Source organism: Cygnus olor, chromosome 16 (assembly GCF_009769625.2).
Source record: "Cygnus olor isolate bCygOlo1 chromosome 16, bCygOlo1.pri.v2, whole genome shotgun sequence".
Taxonomy (NCBI): domain Eukaryota; kingdom Metazoa; phylum Chordata; class Aves; order Anseriformes; family Anatidae; genus Cygnus; species Cygnus olor.
The window spans coordinates 16,220,601-16,241,177 of NC_049184.1; the positions used below are offsets into that span (position 1 = coordinate 16,220,601).

Genomic DNA, 20,577 nt, shown 5'->3' on the forward strand with positions numbered 1-20,577 from the left:
AAGATAATTTAACTCCAACCCCCCTGCCACAGACAGCGATGCCACCCACTAGATCAGGTTGGCCAAGGCCCCATCCAGCCTGGCCTTGAACACCTCCAGGGATCCAGGGGCATCCACAAATTCTCTTGGCAACCTGTCGCAGTGCCCCACTAACCATACAGTGAAGAGTTTCCTCCTAATGTCTAATTTAAATCTATCCTCTTTTAGTTTAAGACCATTCCCCCTTGTCCTATCATTATCTACCTGAGTAAAGAGTCCTTCATCTTTTTTATAAGCCCCCTTTCAGTACTTAAAGTTCGAAATGAGGTATCCCTGGAGCCTTCTCTTCTTCAGGCTGAACATCCCGGCTCTCTCAGCCTTTCTAGCAATGCAGCTTTGGTGAGAGCCAAAGAGTCAAGTGATTTGAAACTACCAACTTTGGCTATTTCAGGTTTAAAAAACAATCTGTAAAAGGGTAGTCATTTAACTAACTGCTTGAATCAAGGCCCGAGAAACTTATCAAGAGAACAATTTAGGGGAGAAACATTTACTGTCCTGGAGACCATTCAAAACCAATTCAAAATATGAATGTGTGATTTCAGCAAGTGTTTACTTTTTTTTTTTTGAGTCATCACGGTGGAATGAGGGCTGGGCCAGCCTCTTGTGTATGTTCAGATTAAAAGAGCATATTTATAAGGAAAAATACTGATAATTAGCCATATTTTACTCCACTAGCACCTATTGACTTCTGACTACGGGCTGTGTAAAGATTGTAGGTTTGGCAAAAGGTCTTTAAATCCTCCCATGGGCACTTAAACATTTTTCTCTGTAATAATTATTAGTTTATTTGAATGGTTGTCTTATGTCTAACACAGGAAGAATGTGTGTTGTACATCACTGGACAGATAAATCTGCATTTTAACACTGAAACTGAACTGGGTGCAGTTGCTGTGGGCGGTTAATGCTGACGCCTGAAATCCCAGCAACCCCAAATGTTGCAAAGTTTGGAACTTTGCACAAGCTTTAGTGCTGATTTTCCTTTGAACAGCAGGCTTCCTTTACAAACAGTTAATTAGGATGAGGCCATGTCAAGCTCTTGTGAAAAACACGGTCTCAGATAATTTCCTGGCTTGTATTTAAGAAGAAATACTGAAGGACTTTGAATAGCCTAGCTGTGTGTTGAATGTTATGACAGTCTGCATTATTGCAAGATTGAATGAGATTTTGTGAATGTAATCACTACCTCCAGGCCCTTTCTGAAATGAATGGAGAATTGTATACCCTGACTTTCCAAGATCCTGCAAGACTTAATTGATAGGTGCAAAAGCTACCTATTCCCCTCTTCTGTGCCTGGAGAAATCCAAACTCCTCTGTGCGTGTGTTTGTGTGTCAGTCTCTCTAAGCTGACTGGTTTCAACACACTTCAGGAGCCTTTGTAAGTATATGTGTGGGTGGCAAAGTATTGTAATTGATGTAATAAAACAGAAGTTGACGTGTTTTGAAGATTTTCTTGGCTTTGAATCAAACAAATTTTAATGAGACCTCAGTTTAATCTGTCAGAGTTAGTTTGTGTCTGTGAAACATTATTTCTGAGGAAGCTGAGATTGCATTCTTGGACAGTGCTAGGTGTTGTCAGGAGGAAAGGGGCAAATTATCTCTTAGGAAAATTCACATCTTTGCTATTCTGGTTTGTTAACTCTGCAAGGAATATATTGACACACTGCTGGGATTTAGGTATGTGTGGCACAATGCCTTTCTCACAGAGGATGATGACCTACTTTAAGAAGCTTTGTGGAAGGAGGATATTTGACTATTGTGAATTTTCATATATCCTGATTATATTGTCCTGAGCCTCTTTTACCCATCATCTTCTTCCTGAGCACTTCTGGAAGTATTACACAGTATCTCCCTTTGCAGACAGAAAAATCGGTCTTTTTTTATATTTTATTTTTTTCCCGTCTGATTGGTGATACAAGTGTGAAAGGGAACAGGTCATAAGTCAGGAGGGTGGATACAATGGTTTTGTAAGATACAGATAAAGGTTTGGGTAAAGCATAGAGCAGCAGGTCTAGGCAGGTAACAATCTTGAAGGTAGTGCCAGTACAAAACAAAAATACACATCACAGGCTGCTTTTTCGCAAGTGGTCTCTGACAAGTTCGTCCAATTCTTCAGATAGTACAGTGAGAAGTTTTTGAACTGGAGCAAAGTAAAAACACCCATCATTTCCCCCAGACCTCCACTGCACTTTAATCGAAGTGCATAATTCCAAAATAATTAGGACCAATCCATTGACCGATTTCCTGTGCTGATTATAGCTTCTGATCACTACTACAGCCTATTAGTCCTAGAATAGATTTAAACTAGAAGAGACTACAAAGCCAGAGAGCATCTAAAGTGGTATCTCTACGGACATTTATTTTTTCTTTTCAGGAAATTACTCATGTTTAGACTTAGCAAAGCCTTTGTAAATAATCCAAGACAATTGCTGCAGTTCCTTTATGAAGAGGATAAAGTTTGGTGTCCTTCATTTTGGGCCAGGATGATAGCTCAGCCAGTTTTTCCTGCAATAAATCTTCCAAACTGGCACCTTTTTCTTGCTGTCATTTCTATTAAAAATGCAATGAAACACAGCAGTCAGGCCAGAGTTGCATATAAGTCCTGAAAGCTTTTATCTGTGCTTAAGTCAGAAAAGTGCAGATAGAAAGTATTTACACCATTTCTATCAACAAAGCAGTATAGGTATCAGTTTTGGCTTTGTCTGAAACTTGTTTCCGAGCTTTGCAAAATTTGGAAAAGAATACTGTATAGTAGCTTTTAAAATTGATTTATTTTCATATCACATCTCGTTGGCCAAGTAATCTGCATGTCTATGTTTCTAGTCATAATAACACTTACACAGTGCACCAGTAACTAAGACAAAATGAATGGATGTATAGGTTGTATCACTGGACGGGAGTCACATCAAGCATCACAAATCCCTTAACGTCTGAAAAATGGTTGGAAACCAAGTCCACCTGAAGCTGCCTTGTGCCACTCTTGTAGGGAATGATCTCAAACTCAGTTGTTGAGGACTCCATGGGGGCCATTCGTGCCACACTAAAAGAGAGAACGTGTTTGTAAGTTCAAGCAGCAGAGAAATTCTCGTCATGTATTCTTCAGAGTTCCCAAATGTAAGACAGTATGAAAAGGAAATGTCAGAGTACTTTACTGGTGTGGCTGTATACTCCACAGATGGACATAGCCTACCATGTTCACAGCCCCCTCAACACTAGACTTGAATTTCATGTTCAGTGTAAGTGAAATCTCAGTAATTAACATCATTATCCAGCTTCTCCTATCTCTTTTTTTTTTCCCTCTCAGTTTCTTGGTGCTAACTCCATCAACGTAAATATTTTGGAGATTTTAAAAATGTTTCCAAAATAATAACCGTAAAGGAGAGGGGAGAACAATTTCTTATCAGTATGATATCAGTGGATGTATTCAAATATTTCATTATGGTATATGTCCTGGCTCTTTAGCAATTTAATATTTGATGAAAAAATGATACCATCACTTCTCCTTTTATCCTTCAAGGTTTTTTTTTTTTTCCTTTTTGCAAACTACAAAAAGAAGAAAGTTTTGAAATTTTTGCCTTTTATGTAATCCAGTCACTAACTACAGTGGTCCAAGTTATACGCTAATTAGAAGCAGGCCATCTCTCCACTGCTGAACCATTCTGTAATTCAGAGTTTGGTAGAGGAGGTACAAATTCCAACTAGATATGGAGAGTGCTAGCATGATGATATTTTGTCCAAGCTCACTGCAAACAAAAGTCATGGGTTGACAGAATCTTTTTAAAAACACAACTTGTATTCTAGATTTCTCACCAAAGTGAATGAGTTATCGGCCGGACATAATTTACATACTTGATTTGGAGCTGTTCTTTGAGCAAGCCACTACCTTCTGCTCTCAGCACACAGTCTGTCACCATTTCAGACAGTGGGTTGGTAAATGTGACCTGCACATTAGCAGCCTTGTGTACCACTGTTGGACCAAAGACCTACAGAGAGAAAACATTCTGCTCAGTCACAGCATTAGTCACACTTCTTTCTCATGGTTTTCTCTTTTCTTTTCCATTGCAAACTGCTTACCTTCTTAGGATCTCCTAGATAGGGAGGAGTCAGGAATTAATCCATGTACATATTTTCAGGCATCAGAGTGCAGAGCTTGATTCAGCCCTCCAGTGTGGCTGAGGAACAACAAACTACTGTAGAATCTACCATTCAGTCCTAACTTTTTAACTAGGCCAGAGTATGGTGTTAAGTATTATATAGTGTATGATCCTTATGAAGAGTGATAACAGAATAAGAATACAAGTATTAACTTGGCATATATGACTAACTACTGTAGGCAGCTTAAGTGAAATTAGCTTTAGTTAGGCTAAATGGAAGGTTTAGGATTAGAAAACATGAGAGGTGTGAGACGGAGGTGGGTTGTGGCATCTCAGGCAATAGAATTAGAATGTGAAATAGCAAATAAACGTATTCATTACCTTATTCTGACTGAGATAACATAGAATTGGTGTATCTGGTTATCTTCATAGGTAATAATAGTGTTAATTAACATAATGGAGAAGTCCAGCACCCAAATTGCATTTGTCTGTCGTTGAATGTATGTTTATATACAGAAGTTTCAATCAATAGAAAAACAAAACCCTTTTGAACCTTGGTCACTAAATTGAAGTAATTTAATTCAAGTGTCTGCCCTGGTAAGGTGACCTGCGTGATATAGTACAGAAGATTTTACACAAAGTCTCTCTAGAGCTTGGTATTCAGAACTCACCAGAACTAATAAAAATTCAGTTTTTTATTCCTGTGTATAACCTTCGATTTCCTGTATGCTACTGACAGAGTGGTTTGAGAGGTCTGATCTAGTCTGGGGGCTCTGAGATACTCTGAGAATTATCGCATTCCCTCTAGGTTGTTTACAATACAGTAGGCAGATAGGTAGCATTTGATTCACAGAGCTGATGTAGCATGTGAACGTGCTGAAATGTCCCAAATATTGTTAAACTAGTTTACGTGGATGTGATGGGCTGTGCAAACCCAGGACTGTTCCTGGGCAGACACAACACACGGTCTTTCCTGTAGACTAAAAATTGTTCTTTGCCTATTGTGCAGCATTTGTCAGAAGTCAGCCTTAAGTGAAAAAATGTCTACAGTTTAACTACTAATCATATAGAAAGATGCTACAGAAGGTGGAAAGTGCCACTTTTCCTAATAAGGTGAAAGACTATTCTTGAATATTAGTAATAACTAGCCTCGCATCCCCAGGCATTACCAGCTAGTCGGCTAGTCTTTCGTAAAAATCAGGCCTCCTAAATAAAATCAAAGAGAATGATCAGACTTCCCTGACAAAAGTGTAGACCTAGATATAGACTAGATCTTTCTGTCTTTGTCTGTCTGTCTGTTTCTCTGGAGACAGTCTTACCTTGTAACCCTCATAATACTGAGACATTTATCACTGCCATGTCAGCAAGCACTGTTAAGAACATAAGTGCACAGCAATGTCTTGGAGAGATTTGCTTTTCTATAGTGTATTTCATTTCACTTGTGTCATGTGGCTTATTACTGGAGCAACAAGATCAAATCACCCTAACGTATGATTTCGCTTTGCACATCCCTTCTCATGAGGAGTAGATGGTGTGAAGGATTCTGGTTGCTTCTTCTCAACATGTCTCTCTAGGAACACAGAGGAGACTAGATTTTACCTTGATCGTGAGAAAAGGATCCTGAAGTAAAATATCCTTCTCCATTAGAAGTGAGGCTCCCTGTCTGACTTCACACAGAGCAGTCACTAGGATCTTCCTGTCATCCATCAGAGCATTTTTGTACTGGGAGTAGGAGATCTTGAATGGAATTTCTTTCACTGGAATGCAAATAGAAGCAGAAATTTCCCCCTTTATTTTCTGTGTCTAAGTACCATGTATCTTTAATATGCCTATATTTTAGGGAGAAACAAAAGTATCACCCTGGGACTGTACATTTGTGGATGTTGGCAGCTTGTAGACAGGAATGATGCTCATAGGTGACTTCTACTTACATTCACATCAAACACTAAATGATCAGATACAGGTCGGTAGTTGGACAGATCTGAGGATGGATATTTGTGGTAACCCCTGCTGGTGGTTTTCTCATGAATCTGAAGCTGGGAATTTCATGTTCTGTCCTTGCAAAGGAGGCAGAATTGAAAAGATGGCCTGGTTTAAATGCCCTTTCAGATGCAGCTGTTCAGCCCCTTCCTGAAAGAGGGTGCACATTTGGTATGTGTGCCACTGAGGAAGGCAATGGTTCTCAGTACACTGAGAAAAAATCCTCATCTACTGCTGGAGTAGTGAAAAGAATTGTAATGTCTTGGATTAGTTTGGGAGGGTAGTCACATTCATCTGTACTACAACTCATTTTTCAGTATTGTCCATATAACAGCAGGGCAAAAGCCCTGCATCTGCAGGTAATGTACCTGTCAGTGCAATTTGTAGTTACTGTCCTACTGCTGCAAAAGAAATATATACATTTCTCCCATTACTTTATCTCTGTACTTTGCTTACCGGCAGCTGGTAGCTGAGTAGTCTCCAGTGTCTCTCTTAGTTGTTTTCTCTTAGCAAAAAATGTCACAATGTAGAACTAATAGTGGCTGTGCTGGGTCAGACAAAGGGTCACCCAGGTCAGTATCTTTCTTGACAGTGTCTAAAAGCAAATGCTTAAGACAGGGCAAGTATGTATTTTTCTCTTCTCTCAAATAGCCTTAACCTCCAACCATTTGTAGGTCATGCACTGCTTGAGCCATTCATGATGTCTGTGATCTGGCCACAAACTAGAGCTATATCTTGTCTTGAGCTGTAATAAAATTAAAATTACCTTCTTCAGATCCAAGTTGAATAGACCTAGACCACTGCAAAATCTCTGCCTTTGGTTTTCTTGTGTAGAGAACAGCTGAAGCACTCAGTTTAACCTTTATGGTCTTGAAATCTGTGATCAAGTTCCTCAGTGACAAGGTAAGGAGGATATCCTGGCCAATTACAGGAGATGCATCCAGGTTCAGCTTCCCTGAGATAGTAGGTTTTCCTGTGGGCACTGTCATATTTTGTCTCTGTGCTACTGAAAATCGTCTTCTACGTCTTGTAACTTTGGTTCTTCTTCCAGTGCTGCTCACACCAAGCAGCTTCAGTGCTTTTTTGTACACCTGCCTTTCTTTCAAGGATCCTGCTTTAAAAGATAACACGGTTAAGAGATCTCATACATACTGGACATAGTGCAATCGAGCCAAAATTGCTCTCAGTAAATACAGTTTGGGAAAGCTGAGGAGGGCAAAAATATATGCGAGGAAAAAGTGAAGCCTTACCTAAAGGCTAAATTTGACAAAAAGCAAATGAATATACCTAGCCACAAAGGCTGGAAAGTAAAACTTGGCTATTAGCTTTAGCTGGCTGTTCATGGATGCCTGTTAGAAGCTGTTAGCAGTAGAAAGATAACTCCTGGGAGATCTCACTTCTCCTGCATAAGCTGGGTCAATTGCCGTCTCCTCTGAAAGTAACAGTGAAAAAATCCTTCCTTTTGCAGAAACTCTGCCCGCATAACTCTCCAGAAAGGCTGTTACTGCATGTCATGACAGAAATATTCTCACCACCTGATCAGGACTGCTGGGACAGAATCTTTTACATGAGTAGCTTTGACTGTGGGTTAAATAAACCAGTATTTCATCAAGGGCCATAACATCTATATTTAATCACTGTCTTCTGACAATGAGTCCTGAGCCATTGAAAATTCACACTCTTTTCCAAAAGAAGCAAAGAAATTAAGTCAGTGTCCAATCCAACAAAAGCCTAAATCCTTTTCATTTCTGACCATTGATGGCAAAGACACCTGTAATAAAGAATTTACCTTCTGGATATTTGTAATTATCAGTGACATCCACCCGGGAGTTGGTGCTCACTGCTTTGGTGCTGATAAATTTTCCAATCTTCCTAGTATTGGAGTAAATTCTCTCTTTTCTTTTGTTGCTATAGTGAATCCAAGTAACACAGTCAGCATTCACTGCTGCAAACACAAATGAACTGTCATAATCCAGGTTCACATCCCCTTCCTTAATGGCTTTGGTGGAGGCAGGGCCACACTGAAATATGCCTACATTAAGGAGAGAAAAGTTAAATGACTACCTATTGTGAAAGATCAGGTGCAGTCCACAAGTCCTCATGCTGACAGAAAAAGGTAGTCACTCTAAAGCCATGTTTGGATAAAGTCCATTGTTTCTGGGTCTATACATTATGGTACAGCATGTCAGAAATTCCACATACATTTTCTATCAAAAGGTGCAGGCAGAGAGGAGGCTGTAAGGCTAAAAAGGTATAGCTAACACTTTCTGTGATGTGTGCTGTGTGAGTTATTCTAACCCTCCAAAGCTTGCAGGGCTGTATGCTAACTTGTCAAATGAAAGGTGAGGAGAGGATGGGAGCTGCGTCAGAAGTACAGTCAGACTTATGAGATGTGAGTCATCAATGCCGCACATGCATTCAGAAGAAACAAGAAGTTAAATTCGGTAATCAGAGGAGTGGGGAATAAGAGGCAGCTTATCTGGCATTTGGAAGGTTTTAAATGGCTAAATAAATGAATCTTTTGATGGGGCTCATCAGATAAGATCAGTAAATTTGTCTGTATTAGCAAATAAAACCAAAGCAAGAGTGTGAGCCCAGGTGGTCATCCACACTGTTTACTTGCTAGCAAGCTTCTTAGTGATTTTTTTTTCCCTTGCCAATGTTCCCAGCGGGCTGTGCTGTATTTTTGGTTGGTTGGTCGGTTGGTCTGGGAGGGAGAGTTCAGTGCTGTGAACAAAAGCCATTCTATATCACTTGGTTTCAGAACCAGAGAACAATTTGTGGCCCTTATCATGTAGTTTTGTACCTATATTCTATGTTGTTGCATGTCACAGGAACACCGTATGAATTATCTTCCTCCCCATTCCAGTGTGTCCTATGAAATATAGGCTAGGGTCATATGGCATATTTTCTTTTCTGTTGTAAAGTCTTTGGTTCAACCCTGTTACTCTAAAACCCTGTAAGCTCTGAAATTTTTACTTAGCATCTTACTAGATGGATTTTTAATTTGTTTTGCTGCTAAATCTGTCCAATGCAAGACAGCAAATATCTAATGCCAGCAGTGTGCCCTTGAAGCAAGGAAGGCAAACAACATCTGTGACCGTATTAGGAAGCGCATTGCCAGCAGGTCAAGGGGGGCAATCCTACCCCTCTACTGATCTATTGGCGAGACCAATTCTGGAGTGCTGTGTCCAGTTCTGGGTTCCCCAGTACAAGAAATACATGGACATAAGGGAGGAAGTCCTGCAAAGGGCCACAAAAATGTTTAGGGGACGAGAACAGTGACTGTTCAGTCTGAAGAAACTGGGCAGAATCTTGTCAATGTGTTTAAATATATGGTGGGAAGGTATAAAGATGACAGAATCAGACTCTCCTCAGTGATATCCAGTGAAAGGACAAGAGGCAGTGGGTGCAAATTGAAACACAGAAAATTCCATTTAAACATAAGAAAAAACCTGTTTTATTATGTGGGTGGTCAAACACTGGAGCAGTTTGCCAGAGAGGTTGTGGAGTCTCCATCCTTAGAAATATTTAAAACCCAACTGGACATGGTCCTGAGAAACCTGCTATGTTTAACTGTGCACTGAGCAGAGTGTTGGAGTAATCAATCTCCAGAAGTCCTTTCTAACCTTAGTTATTTTGCATCATTTTATGAATTTGTGTAATATTAGGAGCTAAGGCAAGCAAGAGTGAGATGAATGAACCTAAGATGCATTTGTTTTTGTGCTGGCAGAGGATCAGAAAAAGTAAGATTTTGAATGCTGGTAGGAATCCAGAGGCTGACAGAAAGGTTATCCTGCAATTCTAGTAGCAATGTTTAGGAGTAACAATATCTACATCTTTTTATATTTACAGCAGTGTTACCTTTGCTTCTTTCCTGGGGTGTTGCATCCAAAACCTGCCATCCATCATAAAAAGAACCAAGATCTCTTCTAATAAACCAGCTTTCATTCCAGACATGGAAATTCCTGTAAGGGAAGAAGAATAGGAAATCTCAGATTAATACAATTCATTCTGTGTTGAAAGACTTGGTACATTTGTGGTGCAATGCAAGAAATAACCCTAGTGGAGTGAATGATAACTCCTCTGTAGAGAGACCAACCGCTGCCTCCTTTCTTGAGTATTTCTTTCTCCCTTTTTTCCTGTTTTCCGGGTTGAGATCTCTCAGAAATATTGGGATGTTACATAAAAAAAAAAAAAAGAAATTAAAATGTATTTATTGCAGAGTCAACTATTCAGATCTGTGTCACTCTTGTCCAAATTACTCCAAATGGTATAGGGTGCTTAGGGACTGAAATACTGGTACATGCAGTACAATGCACATTTGCAGTGTAATAGTTTCTGTGCACTTGTTTCTCTGAAGCATCATATTCAACAGCTAACTTCTCCGAGGTGAAAGAAATAGCATGTCCTTCCTATGATGGGGTGACATGGGATTTTTCTCTGCTGTATTAAACATACTGCTTTTACTTTAGTAACCTCTAATATGGTGCAAGGGGTGTGTAATGGTAATCATGAAAGACTGAGACAATCAACAGCATATAGCATAGGAGCTGGGTCTAAAACTTACGGACTTCTGAGAGTTCTAGGAATCAAAGACAAACAGTTAATCTCTTTCTTTAACTTTCCTTTAGAAAAATTAAAATTGTTATACAGTAAAGACAAAATTAGAAGTTATATTTTCAAATTGTGTGTTGAATAACAATAGCACCAAATATCTCCACTAGTAATTCTTCAGAATGGTGAAACCGACTACATTTTGCATTTCTGAACACTCTGTTCTGTTGATTATTTTGGTATGGGGTTTTATATCTTTGGGAGTATGAGGTAGGTTTTCAGGAGTGTAATGAGTGTAATTCTACATCTTGCAATTAGAGGAAAATATAATGGAAGAAATATTAAGAAAAAAATAATATTTACCACACGCTGTCTTCAGTCAAGTGCAGGGTCTTTCCAGAAACGTCAATGTATTTATCAATACTCAGGTTTATATTCCTATCATGGGCAGAGTTAAAGTTCGTAATAACACGGGTAGGTATTCCCAAAGATCTCAGAACTGCAATATAGAATACCACAAAAGTTCTCTAAACGTATTTTACAGACATATAGAAAGTATTTCTCCATTTTTCTTGGTATAGCAGTCTACTGTATATGCTTTCAGTGGTGAAAGAAACCCTCAGAAGCATCCCTCAGATACGGTACAAGGATGTCACATAGTCATTGTACACAATTGTTTAGAAGACAGTTCCACACTCACTTGACATTGTTAGCTGCCGTGTTCTTTTTAAGAAGAGTTAAATTCACACATTTATTTTAATCTTTCATTCTTCATCTTGTTCTCTCCCCCATTCTCTCCCTGTATTTGTTTCTCTTCTATCTGCTTCTTTTTCCTCTCTGAGACATCTCTCTCAATTGCTTTATTTTTCCTTTGTGTTTTCCTCAAAGTGACCCTTGTCTCTCAGAGCAGCTCTGAGTGGAAACTGCTAGGATGAAATGCTTTTCCTCTCTTGCAGCTCCCTTTACAAGCCCTAAGCATTGTAACTTGTTTTTGTGTCCATTCGGCTAGACAAAACAGTAGAAAACTGTCAGGAGCCACACTTAAAAGAGCACTGGTTTTCTCTGATTTCTAGCTATGAAATACGAAACCTCATTCGTTTCTAGAGCCCAGCCTGGCAGACAGCTTTCCACCTTATGTGCTGACTGGCAATACTGGGCTGCCATATGACAATCCATGCCTGTATAAAAATGGAAGAAAAAGCCTTCATACATATATAGCAGAGGTTCTTCACTCTCTCCATCAAAACTGCAGCAGCCTCAACAATAACATCACAAGGTTAAAACTACAGAAATTCTAGTAAGCTTCCTTTCTGATAGCATTCTCCCTTTAACGTATACCTGTGCACATTACTCCTGCAAAGACCCAGCATTGGCCGTACCGGACGGGTTTGTATCTCCCTCTGTACCACTTTCGAAGAATGGTCACGCTTCCACTCCAGTGCAAGGGGTTGGTTCCTGAACAGTACTTTCCATTCCACTTCCCTTCCACTACTCCCTTTTCATCATTGCTGTTAACCTGAAAAAAAAGCCTTCTCATGAGAGAATTACAATATTTACAGAAAAAGGGAGAGAGGGAAACGGACAGAATCATAGAATGGTTTGTGTTGGAAGGGACCTTAAATGATCATCTAGTTCCAACCCCCTGCCATTGCCAGCGACACCTTCCACTGGATCATACTGCCCAACCCTGCTCTTGAACACATCCAGGGAAGGGACCTCCAAAACTTCTCTGGGCAACCTGTTCCAGTGCCTCACCAGGAAAGAATTTCATCCTAATATCTAATCTAAATCTAACATCTTTTAGTTTTAAACCATTAGTCTTTGTCCTATCACTACACCCCCTGATGAATTTCATCTTCTTGTATGTCATATTACTGTTACATTGTTTATTCACTATCGGGTCACATTCTCAAGTCATTTTTATGGAAGCTACAAGAAGCATGTATTTTCTCTGAATGTCCATGTATTGCAAATATTCGTATAGTACATTTAGCTTGCTCAGACGTTTTAAATGTGCTTGCATGTATTCATACACATCCATTTTAATATCCTGCTGTCATATAGTGTCATCTACAGAAAAGAGTAAGTTGTTTTTTAATGATTTTTTTTCTTCGGTATTCCTACTTTCAGTAGTTCTGAACATCTAAGTAGAGTTATGAACTTCATACTGAAATTGAAATTGCCAAAATCAAGTGCCGTCTAAAAGTTTGAAAAAGATCAAGTCTGTAAAGTATCAGCCTCAGATAAGGAATGTGAAAAGGCATGTAGTATTTATAGAATGAAAATTTTTTAATTTGCCTGGTTGTGCGTTTGTAGGTGTGTGAGGATGGGGAGTTGTTGTGGAGAGATGTAACTATTTATTGAAGGAAATGCATCCAGGCCTCATTGAACGAACTCCCCTGAAGTGAAGAATACTAAATTAACACATTAAATGCAGCCATACCAATACTAGTTTTCCAAAATATTTCATGCCGCTTTTGGTATTTGAAAAACAGAGCATATGATTTCAGAGTGGACACATACTTTCTAAATGAGTGAAAAGATCTAATGGCCTGAATGGTCTTGGAAACATTCTTCATTCCTTCAGTTATGAGCAAACTTTTGGGAAGAAGGTAAATTAAACCTTTAGGGGCATTTTTTTCTTGAGAATAAAACTCTGTTTTACCTCTTTTCTACCTATTCTTGCAGCAAAAAATATAGCACATTCTATAAAACATTAAGTATTGTGTTTTTTGTTAGTGCAGCTGTAACTAATTGATCACTTTACCATGGCACTAATAACCCTGCTCACATAGATGGGACTGTTTCTGTTGGATACATCAGTGGATGGATCTTTGCGGTGGTTCAAGCTTCGATCTAGTATAGCCAGAGAGATATCAAGGATATCCTCTTCAAACTGAAATCAAAACAAGCAATAGCATTAAAGGTTAATTTTATAATTAAAACCAAGGATTAATTCCATGCCATTTTTCCTTCTCTAAGCACAATGGGATGATGTTGGTAATATAAGATTTTTCTGTACTGTTAAAGAAGATAGGGACAAGAAGAAAGCAAAAGCACTAGAGTAATGACTCTCCATAGTATTTAATAACAAGCATGTTTACAAGCATGATTTGGGACCATAGCAACCAGCATTCATGAAGACTGGTATGGCCTGGTGGGACAGACAAGACCACTTCAGGACTGGCTCAGCAGGCTTCACATCCTCCCACATCCTGTCATGTCCCAGAAGGTCCCCTCCCCTTCATGGTACAAAAACCTCAGTCTGCCTTCACCTTATATCACATAATCTGAGCAGAGGGGAAAAAATAAAAAATAATAAAAAATAATAATACTAAAAAAATATTAATAAAAAATAATAAAAAAATTACTATGCATTAGAGTCACAGAGACACTGTGTTAAGCCCAGAAAAAAAACAGGGTGAAGTGTTATGCAATATAAATGTGGTCAGGTAAGGATGCCACCTGACCTCAGAGACAGAAAGCAAATTTGGCCTCGATTCATTAATTAGTATAAAAGTAGCCACATTGATTAGAAGGGTTAATAGTGCTGTCTGTGCAACTGTTGGTGCAGTTTTAAGTCATGAAGTGTTCACAAATGGTTTTGACTGGCCTCACAAATTGCAGGATAACTGTGACTACAAATGGGCTGTAGTTATGACTATATTCATAGTAGTTGCATTTAGAAGGCCAAGGTGATATTTTAGAATTCCAACTTGAGTTGTTTCAGTTGAGTATATTTGGGCTATCCTTTCTGTATATTCTGACCCATTATTGGACCAACTATGTAAATATTTAGATGTACCAACCTTGCAATAACTAGAAGTTACTACTGGAATGGCTTCCTTTGCCCTTCACAGGGGACAAGAAAGAAGTAGAATTTCACCACTTTGTGTAATTAAAAAAAAAAAAAAACCACACACACACACACACAAAAAAAAGCAACCAACTAACCAACAAGAACAAAACCCACCAAAAACTAAAATTAAAATTGTGCTTTCTTTCTCTTATTTCTTTTATTAGCATATGCCAGACAGGGGAAATGATCCTAATGCTGCTGCAATGTATCAATAACTGATAAGTGTACTGGCAAGAAAATCAAAAATGAAAGAGAATAACGAACTCTTAGACTATGATATAATGACTCTCTCCCCTCAAGACCCTCATCCACCCACTGGTCTTATTTTCTTGTTTTCCTTGTTTACCTGTCCATAATTCCAAGCTTCTTGCTGAATATATTTTTCCAGGCCATGAAATATGATTCCACTATCATTCAGAACATACTCCTGTCGGTCCTTTTCATTAGCCATATAGACATCATCATCTAGAAGCAGAATGAGAAATGGTAGCTGAAAGATTGCTGTTTTGCTCTAACTGAAAATCTCACTTCAAGGGGACTTCTGGGGAACAGGTGAGGCTATACCCCTGTAATCATTTACAGAGTGAATAAAATTAGCATGAAGTTCCTTTGAGGGGAACTGAATATACTTCTGTCCCTTCACAGCTTCCCTGATCACAGTGTGTCTTACTAGTAGACAGTGAGTCACAAGTGAATGCAGTATCAGAGGAAAAAATTACAGAATAAATATTTGAAGTAATACCGTCCTCTAATTTCTTACTCTGTGAGCAAGAGGCTGGATCTTTAATGCATTGGAGCACTGAAGAAGGATTAAAAACAACATCCCTGATGTTGAGCAAAAACATCATACCGCAGCTGTCACTGTCAGGTACATGCTTTATTGTGGCACCCAGATTTCCTGACTGATACAATGAGTTACCTGAAGGACATAAAACGTTAAAACATACTTGGACACCAGGGATTGAAGAGTAACACAAACTGGCCCAGGAGCGCTGATGAGACCTTGTTCCCAGAATCAATCTGGAGTTTGAGTTTGTACCGTCCAATGACAGCATTGGCAGGGCTGACTATTGTGAAGTTCATGCAGCCATGCTCACTGTGCTCTTGAGTTGCACTCCAGCCACTGGCACCTTCCTCAGAAAGGTTAAATATGACCTTGGTCTGCTGTGACTCTGCTGGAGATGGTCCTGCCAGAGGGAACAGGAGACAGCAATTCTGAATGACAGCTGTGTGTGACAAGCCGGAGTCAGTGACGATCTCAATTACTACATCGAAGGATTATGGTTTATCCACCACATACTCATTCAATGTAAAGTAGCTGCACTCCAATCCATAGAATCACACTATGCAGCCCTCTGTGTTAAATGCATGACCTAGTAAAGGCAAGTAGTCCCACAGTCATCTGAGACAAGTGAAGAAGCAAGCCCTTGTCCTGAAAACCTGATGGTTGAAAGCTACATAGGCAGGATGCTCCACACATTGTAATATGCATTTCATTAAGAGTTAGCAGCTGCCTGGAGAAATTTTTGGAGGAGGCTTTTTGGAAGATACAGTTGGGAGTCTTAGCAAATGGGTCATGTGGGCTGTTCCAGGAATAGGGAACACCTGAAGTTAATCAAGGGGAATCTGAACAGGTGCAATAGAGCATCAGGTGAGAAGACAAACATATAATGAAGGTCTGTGAGAGGTAGAGCTGTGAAATGTTTAGGGCTTAGAAGATGAAGACAGCTTGCAGTATTGCAGGTAGGTCCTTAGGAGTAAAGATATGGTGTGGGTTTTGCTTTGTTTTATTTTTAATGAGGATGGTCCATACCTTTCCAGTAATTATTACCTTAAGTGTCTATTGCTTTAAGATACAGACTAAGATTTAAAATGGGAGTTCCTAGGCCTAAAATGACAGTGAATCCTGAATGAGAGAGAACAAGGCTTAATAACCACACAGGAAGCACTAGTGTTTTGAGCTGGAATTACCTGTGCTTGCAATAAATGTGAAGTTGTCCCAAGGCTGTACTATTGTTCGGAAGCATAGGCTGATGGTGAAGGCCTGTCCTCTCCTCAAGATTACTTCTGTGTTGCTGTAATCAGATGTGTGATGTGCAGCTTTATTTAGCTTGGATTGCCAATTGATGTTTGTTATTTTCAGGGCTAGAAAGATGCAAGGCAAGTTAGTTGAAAACATTGTTCCTTTAAACGTGTACACCTTGTCAGCTTGTCTAATATAGTCACTTCATTATAGCTGGAGTTATATCCTTTTAGGAAAACAGAAAAATCCATGCTGTTATTTAAAAAAAAAAAAAAAGGGTAACAATGAATGAGCTAGAAGAACAGCTGAAATATCCCTTCTGCAGGCATCTTTTAGAGACAGGAAAAAATAGCCAGGTAATTCATTTTTGATTTAAGAAACAAACAAGTATTGTATTGAAATAAGAGTTCTCAGAATTTGAAGAGACTGTTCTATTCTATATACTCCTTTTCTATGGGGATCTCTAGTTCCTACAATGCTGTATGGATGCAAAAAGAATATTAAAACTCTCATAAGCAAGTGCATGCGTGATCTTGCAACCACTGTAGGACAGATGATGAATAGAAGGCTAGTGTCATCGTTGTCAAACTTGCACTTTGTTTTGTCATGTACATTGTATCTCAGTTAATTTACAGACTTGTTGCTTGCAACTGGATGTTATTTCACACTCTGTTGGAAAAAAGATAGCCACCAGAGCAGATGGTAGGATTAGAAGCTGCATATTCTGAGGCAGTGCTGTGGGTTTCTCAATCATATTGTTATCCTCTGTATTTAAAATAGGATACTGAAGAACAGATTACATAAGCTTTCAACCTTTCTCATTCACTGAATAATAGTAATAATAATAAAAAACACAAACATAAAAAAATGTAGATCCTTCTAAGAACATATGTGTTCAAGAGGTGCCCTCTCCCCAGTATCATATTCCAGAGGAATTTCACTTGAAAATTTCCTGCTGCTGAGACTAGAATGTGTTAACCCTTTGCAGGCTAATGGTGCTGAAAGCAATGCCTCTATTGTTTCACTGAGCTGAGATACAGGACTTGGTTTAGCACCACCTTGTGTCGCTTGGAAAGGGATTTGTATTTTACAGCCCAGGAAGCCAATCGTATCCTGGCCCGCATCAAAAGAAGCGTGGTCTATGGATCAAGGGAGAGGTGATTCTTCTTTTCTACTCCACTCTTGTGAGACCTCCACCTATAGTACTGCATCCAGCTTTAGGGTGTCCAGCATAAGATGTGAACCTATTAGAGCAGGATCCAGAGGAGGGTCATGAAAATGACCAGAGGGCTGGAGCACCTCTCCTGCGTGCTCAAAGAGCTGGGATTATTTAGCCCAGAGAAGAAGAGTCTCTAGGGAGACCTTACTGCAACCTTCCAAAACTTAAAGTGGGCCTACAAGAAAGTTGGAGACTCCTTATCATGGAGCATAATGATAGAACAAGGAGTAATAGTTTAAAACTAAAAGAAGGTAGATTTAGCTTAGATATTAGAAATTCTTTACTAAGAGGGTGGTGAGGCACTGGAACAGGTTGCCCAGAGAAGTTTTGGAGGTCCCTTCCCTGGACGTATTCAAGAGCAGGGTTGGGCATTGTGACCTAGTGGAAGGTGGGAAGGTGTCCTTGCCAATGGCAGGGGGTTGGAACTAAATGATCATTTAAGGTCCCTTCCAACCCAAACCGTTGTATGATCTGTAGGAACAGGTAGGGTTCTACTACAGAAATGGGGGGGACCCAAATTTTCTGTTATGTTTGCACCAAAGAGTTAGCTTCTGTGAAGCTTTGATATAGTCATATATATATATATATATATATATATATATATTTTAGAAAGAAACATGAATGTGCACGTGCAATCCTAAATCTGCAGTAAGAGCCTGCAGCAAGTTGCTTTTCCATAGTCTATGAGCATAGATATATCTGAGTATTTTCAGATAAATGAAGGGGTTTGTCTCTGGAAAAGTCACCTCGAAAAAAAGAATTCCATTGATAGGAGTGTAACATTTGAGTCGTGTAAAATGTCTAGGAAGCTTCTCATTTGCATCATTACTTTATTTTCCTGGATTAAATATGTTTAATTGAAAAGAACCTACAGCAAACAATAATCCTACCATCAAGTCCTCTAATTTAAGAGTGAATTAGAACATGTTTCTGAAGAGCACTGGGACTCAGAGTTTGAAAAGAAGTTAGTCTTCCAAAACTTAAACCTTGTATATCTTACCGCTGTACGAGTTAAATACCCAGACTCCTCACAGATTATGTGAGAGAGAGGTTTGTAAGACTGCTGAACTTGGGACCTATGTAAGCTGTCCAGGATTCATATGCAAGAAAAAGAGGTAGATCTTAGAGATCTACATCACGCAGTGACAAAAAAATGTAGCAAATATACAGAAAACGTAGCATACGTACATTAAATAACAGTTGAGCCATAGTCTTGAGGATACTAGTGGGGCCTAATAAATTTTGGAAGATTTTCAGAGTGGAACGTCATAAGTAAAGATAAGGTGTACAACAGAGTAAGAGATGACATGTGAAGAAGGCTTACCTCTAAGAATTTACTGCATTAGTATTTTGGCATGTCTTGAAAAGTCAATGGTTTTAGAGGTATTCCTAGTGAACATGTCCAGGAGATTAGTAAAAATAATAATAATAATGGCCTCTGTATGTGACAAAATCACACTAAAACCTAATACTAGTCTTTGTCCATGTATACTTCAAATTTCTACTTATTTTGGTTTTTGTTATGGTTTCAATTTTAATCCTCTGTGTTTTTCTGACTCAGTATCTTTCTTTTGGAAAGGCATATTTTCAATAATCCTGTCAATGTACAATTGGAAAAACTACTAAAAAAAAAATAGTTGTTTGGGAAAGTGATTATCCTCTAATGTATAGAGTTTGGGAGCATGCTTATAAGCAAAAGACTGCAGAATTGATGTTAGCAGCTGAAAATGCTGACCACTACACACACAAGGTTCTTGTTTGTTAGCTCTGACAGAAAGCTGAAGCTATAACAGAAAAAAATAAATCCTAAAGACTAAATTGTAGATAGAGTGAGTGCGTGTGTGTGATATGACAGATCTGTCTAACTAGAGAACTTTCCTGTCGGTATGGGAGTGAGAGCAAGTGCAAAGCAATACATAGATACTGGCACTGCACTTCAACCAAGGAGTACACAGGCCAACACACCCACTTTGTCGAGGTGAACGTGGGAGTCCAGAGGCCATTGAATTATCTTTCTGAGGCCATTCGTCAGTTTGGTATCGGAAAAGGACTAGAGCCTGGGATTTCTGCATGGCAGTTTGATTCTCAAGTCACTAACCAACGAAGTTGCTTACATGGCAGCAAAAGCACTGTATAGAGCAGTTAATTGATATAATTTAAAAAAAAAAATCATTTCTTACTCTATTTTTCTGTTACATGAAAAAAAAAATACATTCAAGACACATCATACCAATAATAATAATTTCTAATAGCATAACTAATAAATGCGTTAATTTGCCAAGAGAAAAATGAGATGTAATTTGGCCTGTTCCCTCAGCAAATGTCACTTCTCTGTGAAGAGAGATGTCTGGAGGAATCAAGCTGTTTCTCCTTTTTTTTTTTTTTTTTTTTTTTAAACTTACCTGCCATAAGGTTTCTTTCTTCTTTTCCACCCTTCTGTGTAGTTAAGGCTATGGCTAAAAAACTGTGCAATAACTTTCTGAATCCTCTTCCACCAGCATAGGTAATGAAAGGCTTAGGAGCCCGACTCCATTAAATAAGCTAGAGTTTATATAAGCAGGGTGTGACTTGTGGTAGCTAGTTACTGTTGTTTTAGTAATATCCTACAAAAGCATCTATTTAGGACTGATTTAATTGCACAATCTTGAATCTAATTATGACTATTTAAAATTGGTGAATCCCTAAGGAAATATTATAAACAGCATCCTTGTGTCTTAACTGCTAAGAGAGGGGAAAAAAAAAATCCAAACTGGATCAAAGAAATACTCCTTAAGGAGACCAAAGAAACTTCATTTTGGATAGTTTAGTT

At 38.9% G+C, this 20,577-nt stretch overlaps 1 protein-coding gene across 4 annotated transcripts; it reads right to left on the reverse strand.

Moving 5' to 3' along the window:
* Positions 1-29: 29 nt before the first annotated feature.
* On the reverse strand, positions 30-20,274 carry LOC121078948 (protein-glutamine gamma-glutamyltransferase 6-like). 4 transcript variants are annotated; one of them, XM_040575681.1, is made up of 13 exons: positions 20,171-20,274; positions 16,498-16,671; positions 15,474-15,713; positions 14,873-14,991; positions 13,435-13,563; positions 12,006-12,183; positions 11,031-11,166; positions 9,975-10,078; positions 7,900-8,142; positions 6,877-7,224; positions 5,730-5,887; positions 3,886-4,019; positions 30-3,076 (listed from the first exon to the last, which is right to left on the reverse strand). In XM_040575681.1, exons 1-13 carry the CDS (start codon positions 20,175-20,177, stop codon positions 2,923-2,925), a joined length of 2,124 nt encoding a protein of 707 aa, XP_040431615.1. In that variant the 5' UTR covers positions 20,178-20,274; the 3' UTR covers positions 30-2,922. The 4 variants fall into 4 exon arrangements, with proteins under 4 accessions (XP_040431615.1, XP_040431614.1, XP_040431613.1 ...); XM_040575680.1 differs by lacking the exon at positions 20,171-20,274 and having other exon boundaries at positions 13,459-13,563; positions 16,498-17,536; XM_040575679.1 differs by lacking the exon at positions 20,171-20,274 and having other exon boundaries at positions 6,877-7,221; positions 16,498-17,536.
* Positions 20,275-20,577: the final 303 nt, after the last annotated feature.

What these genes read in the sequence shown, in the direction of transcription:
- LOC121078948 (XM_040575678.1), bottom strand. Translation starts at nt 16,705, where the DNA reads ATGTTTTCAACTAACTTGCCTTGCATCTTTCTAGCCCTGAAAATAACA. An exon ending in GCAGGGTTATTAGTGCCATG is followed by an intron (nt 12,184 to 13,434) that starts GTAAAGTGATCA and finishes CTTTTTTTTCAG; the next exon opens with GTTAACAGCAATGATGAAAA. An exon ending in ATCCTTTTCTCACGATCAAG is followed by an intron (nt 4,020 to 5,729) that starts GTAAAATCTAGT and finishes TTCTCTCTGTAG; the next exon opens with GTCTTTGGTCCAACAGTGGT.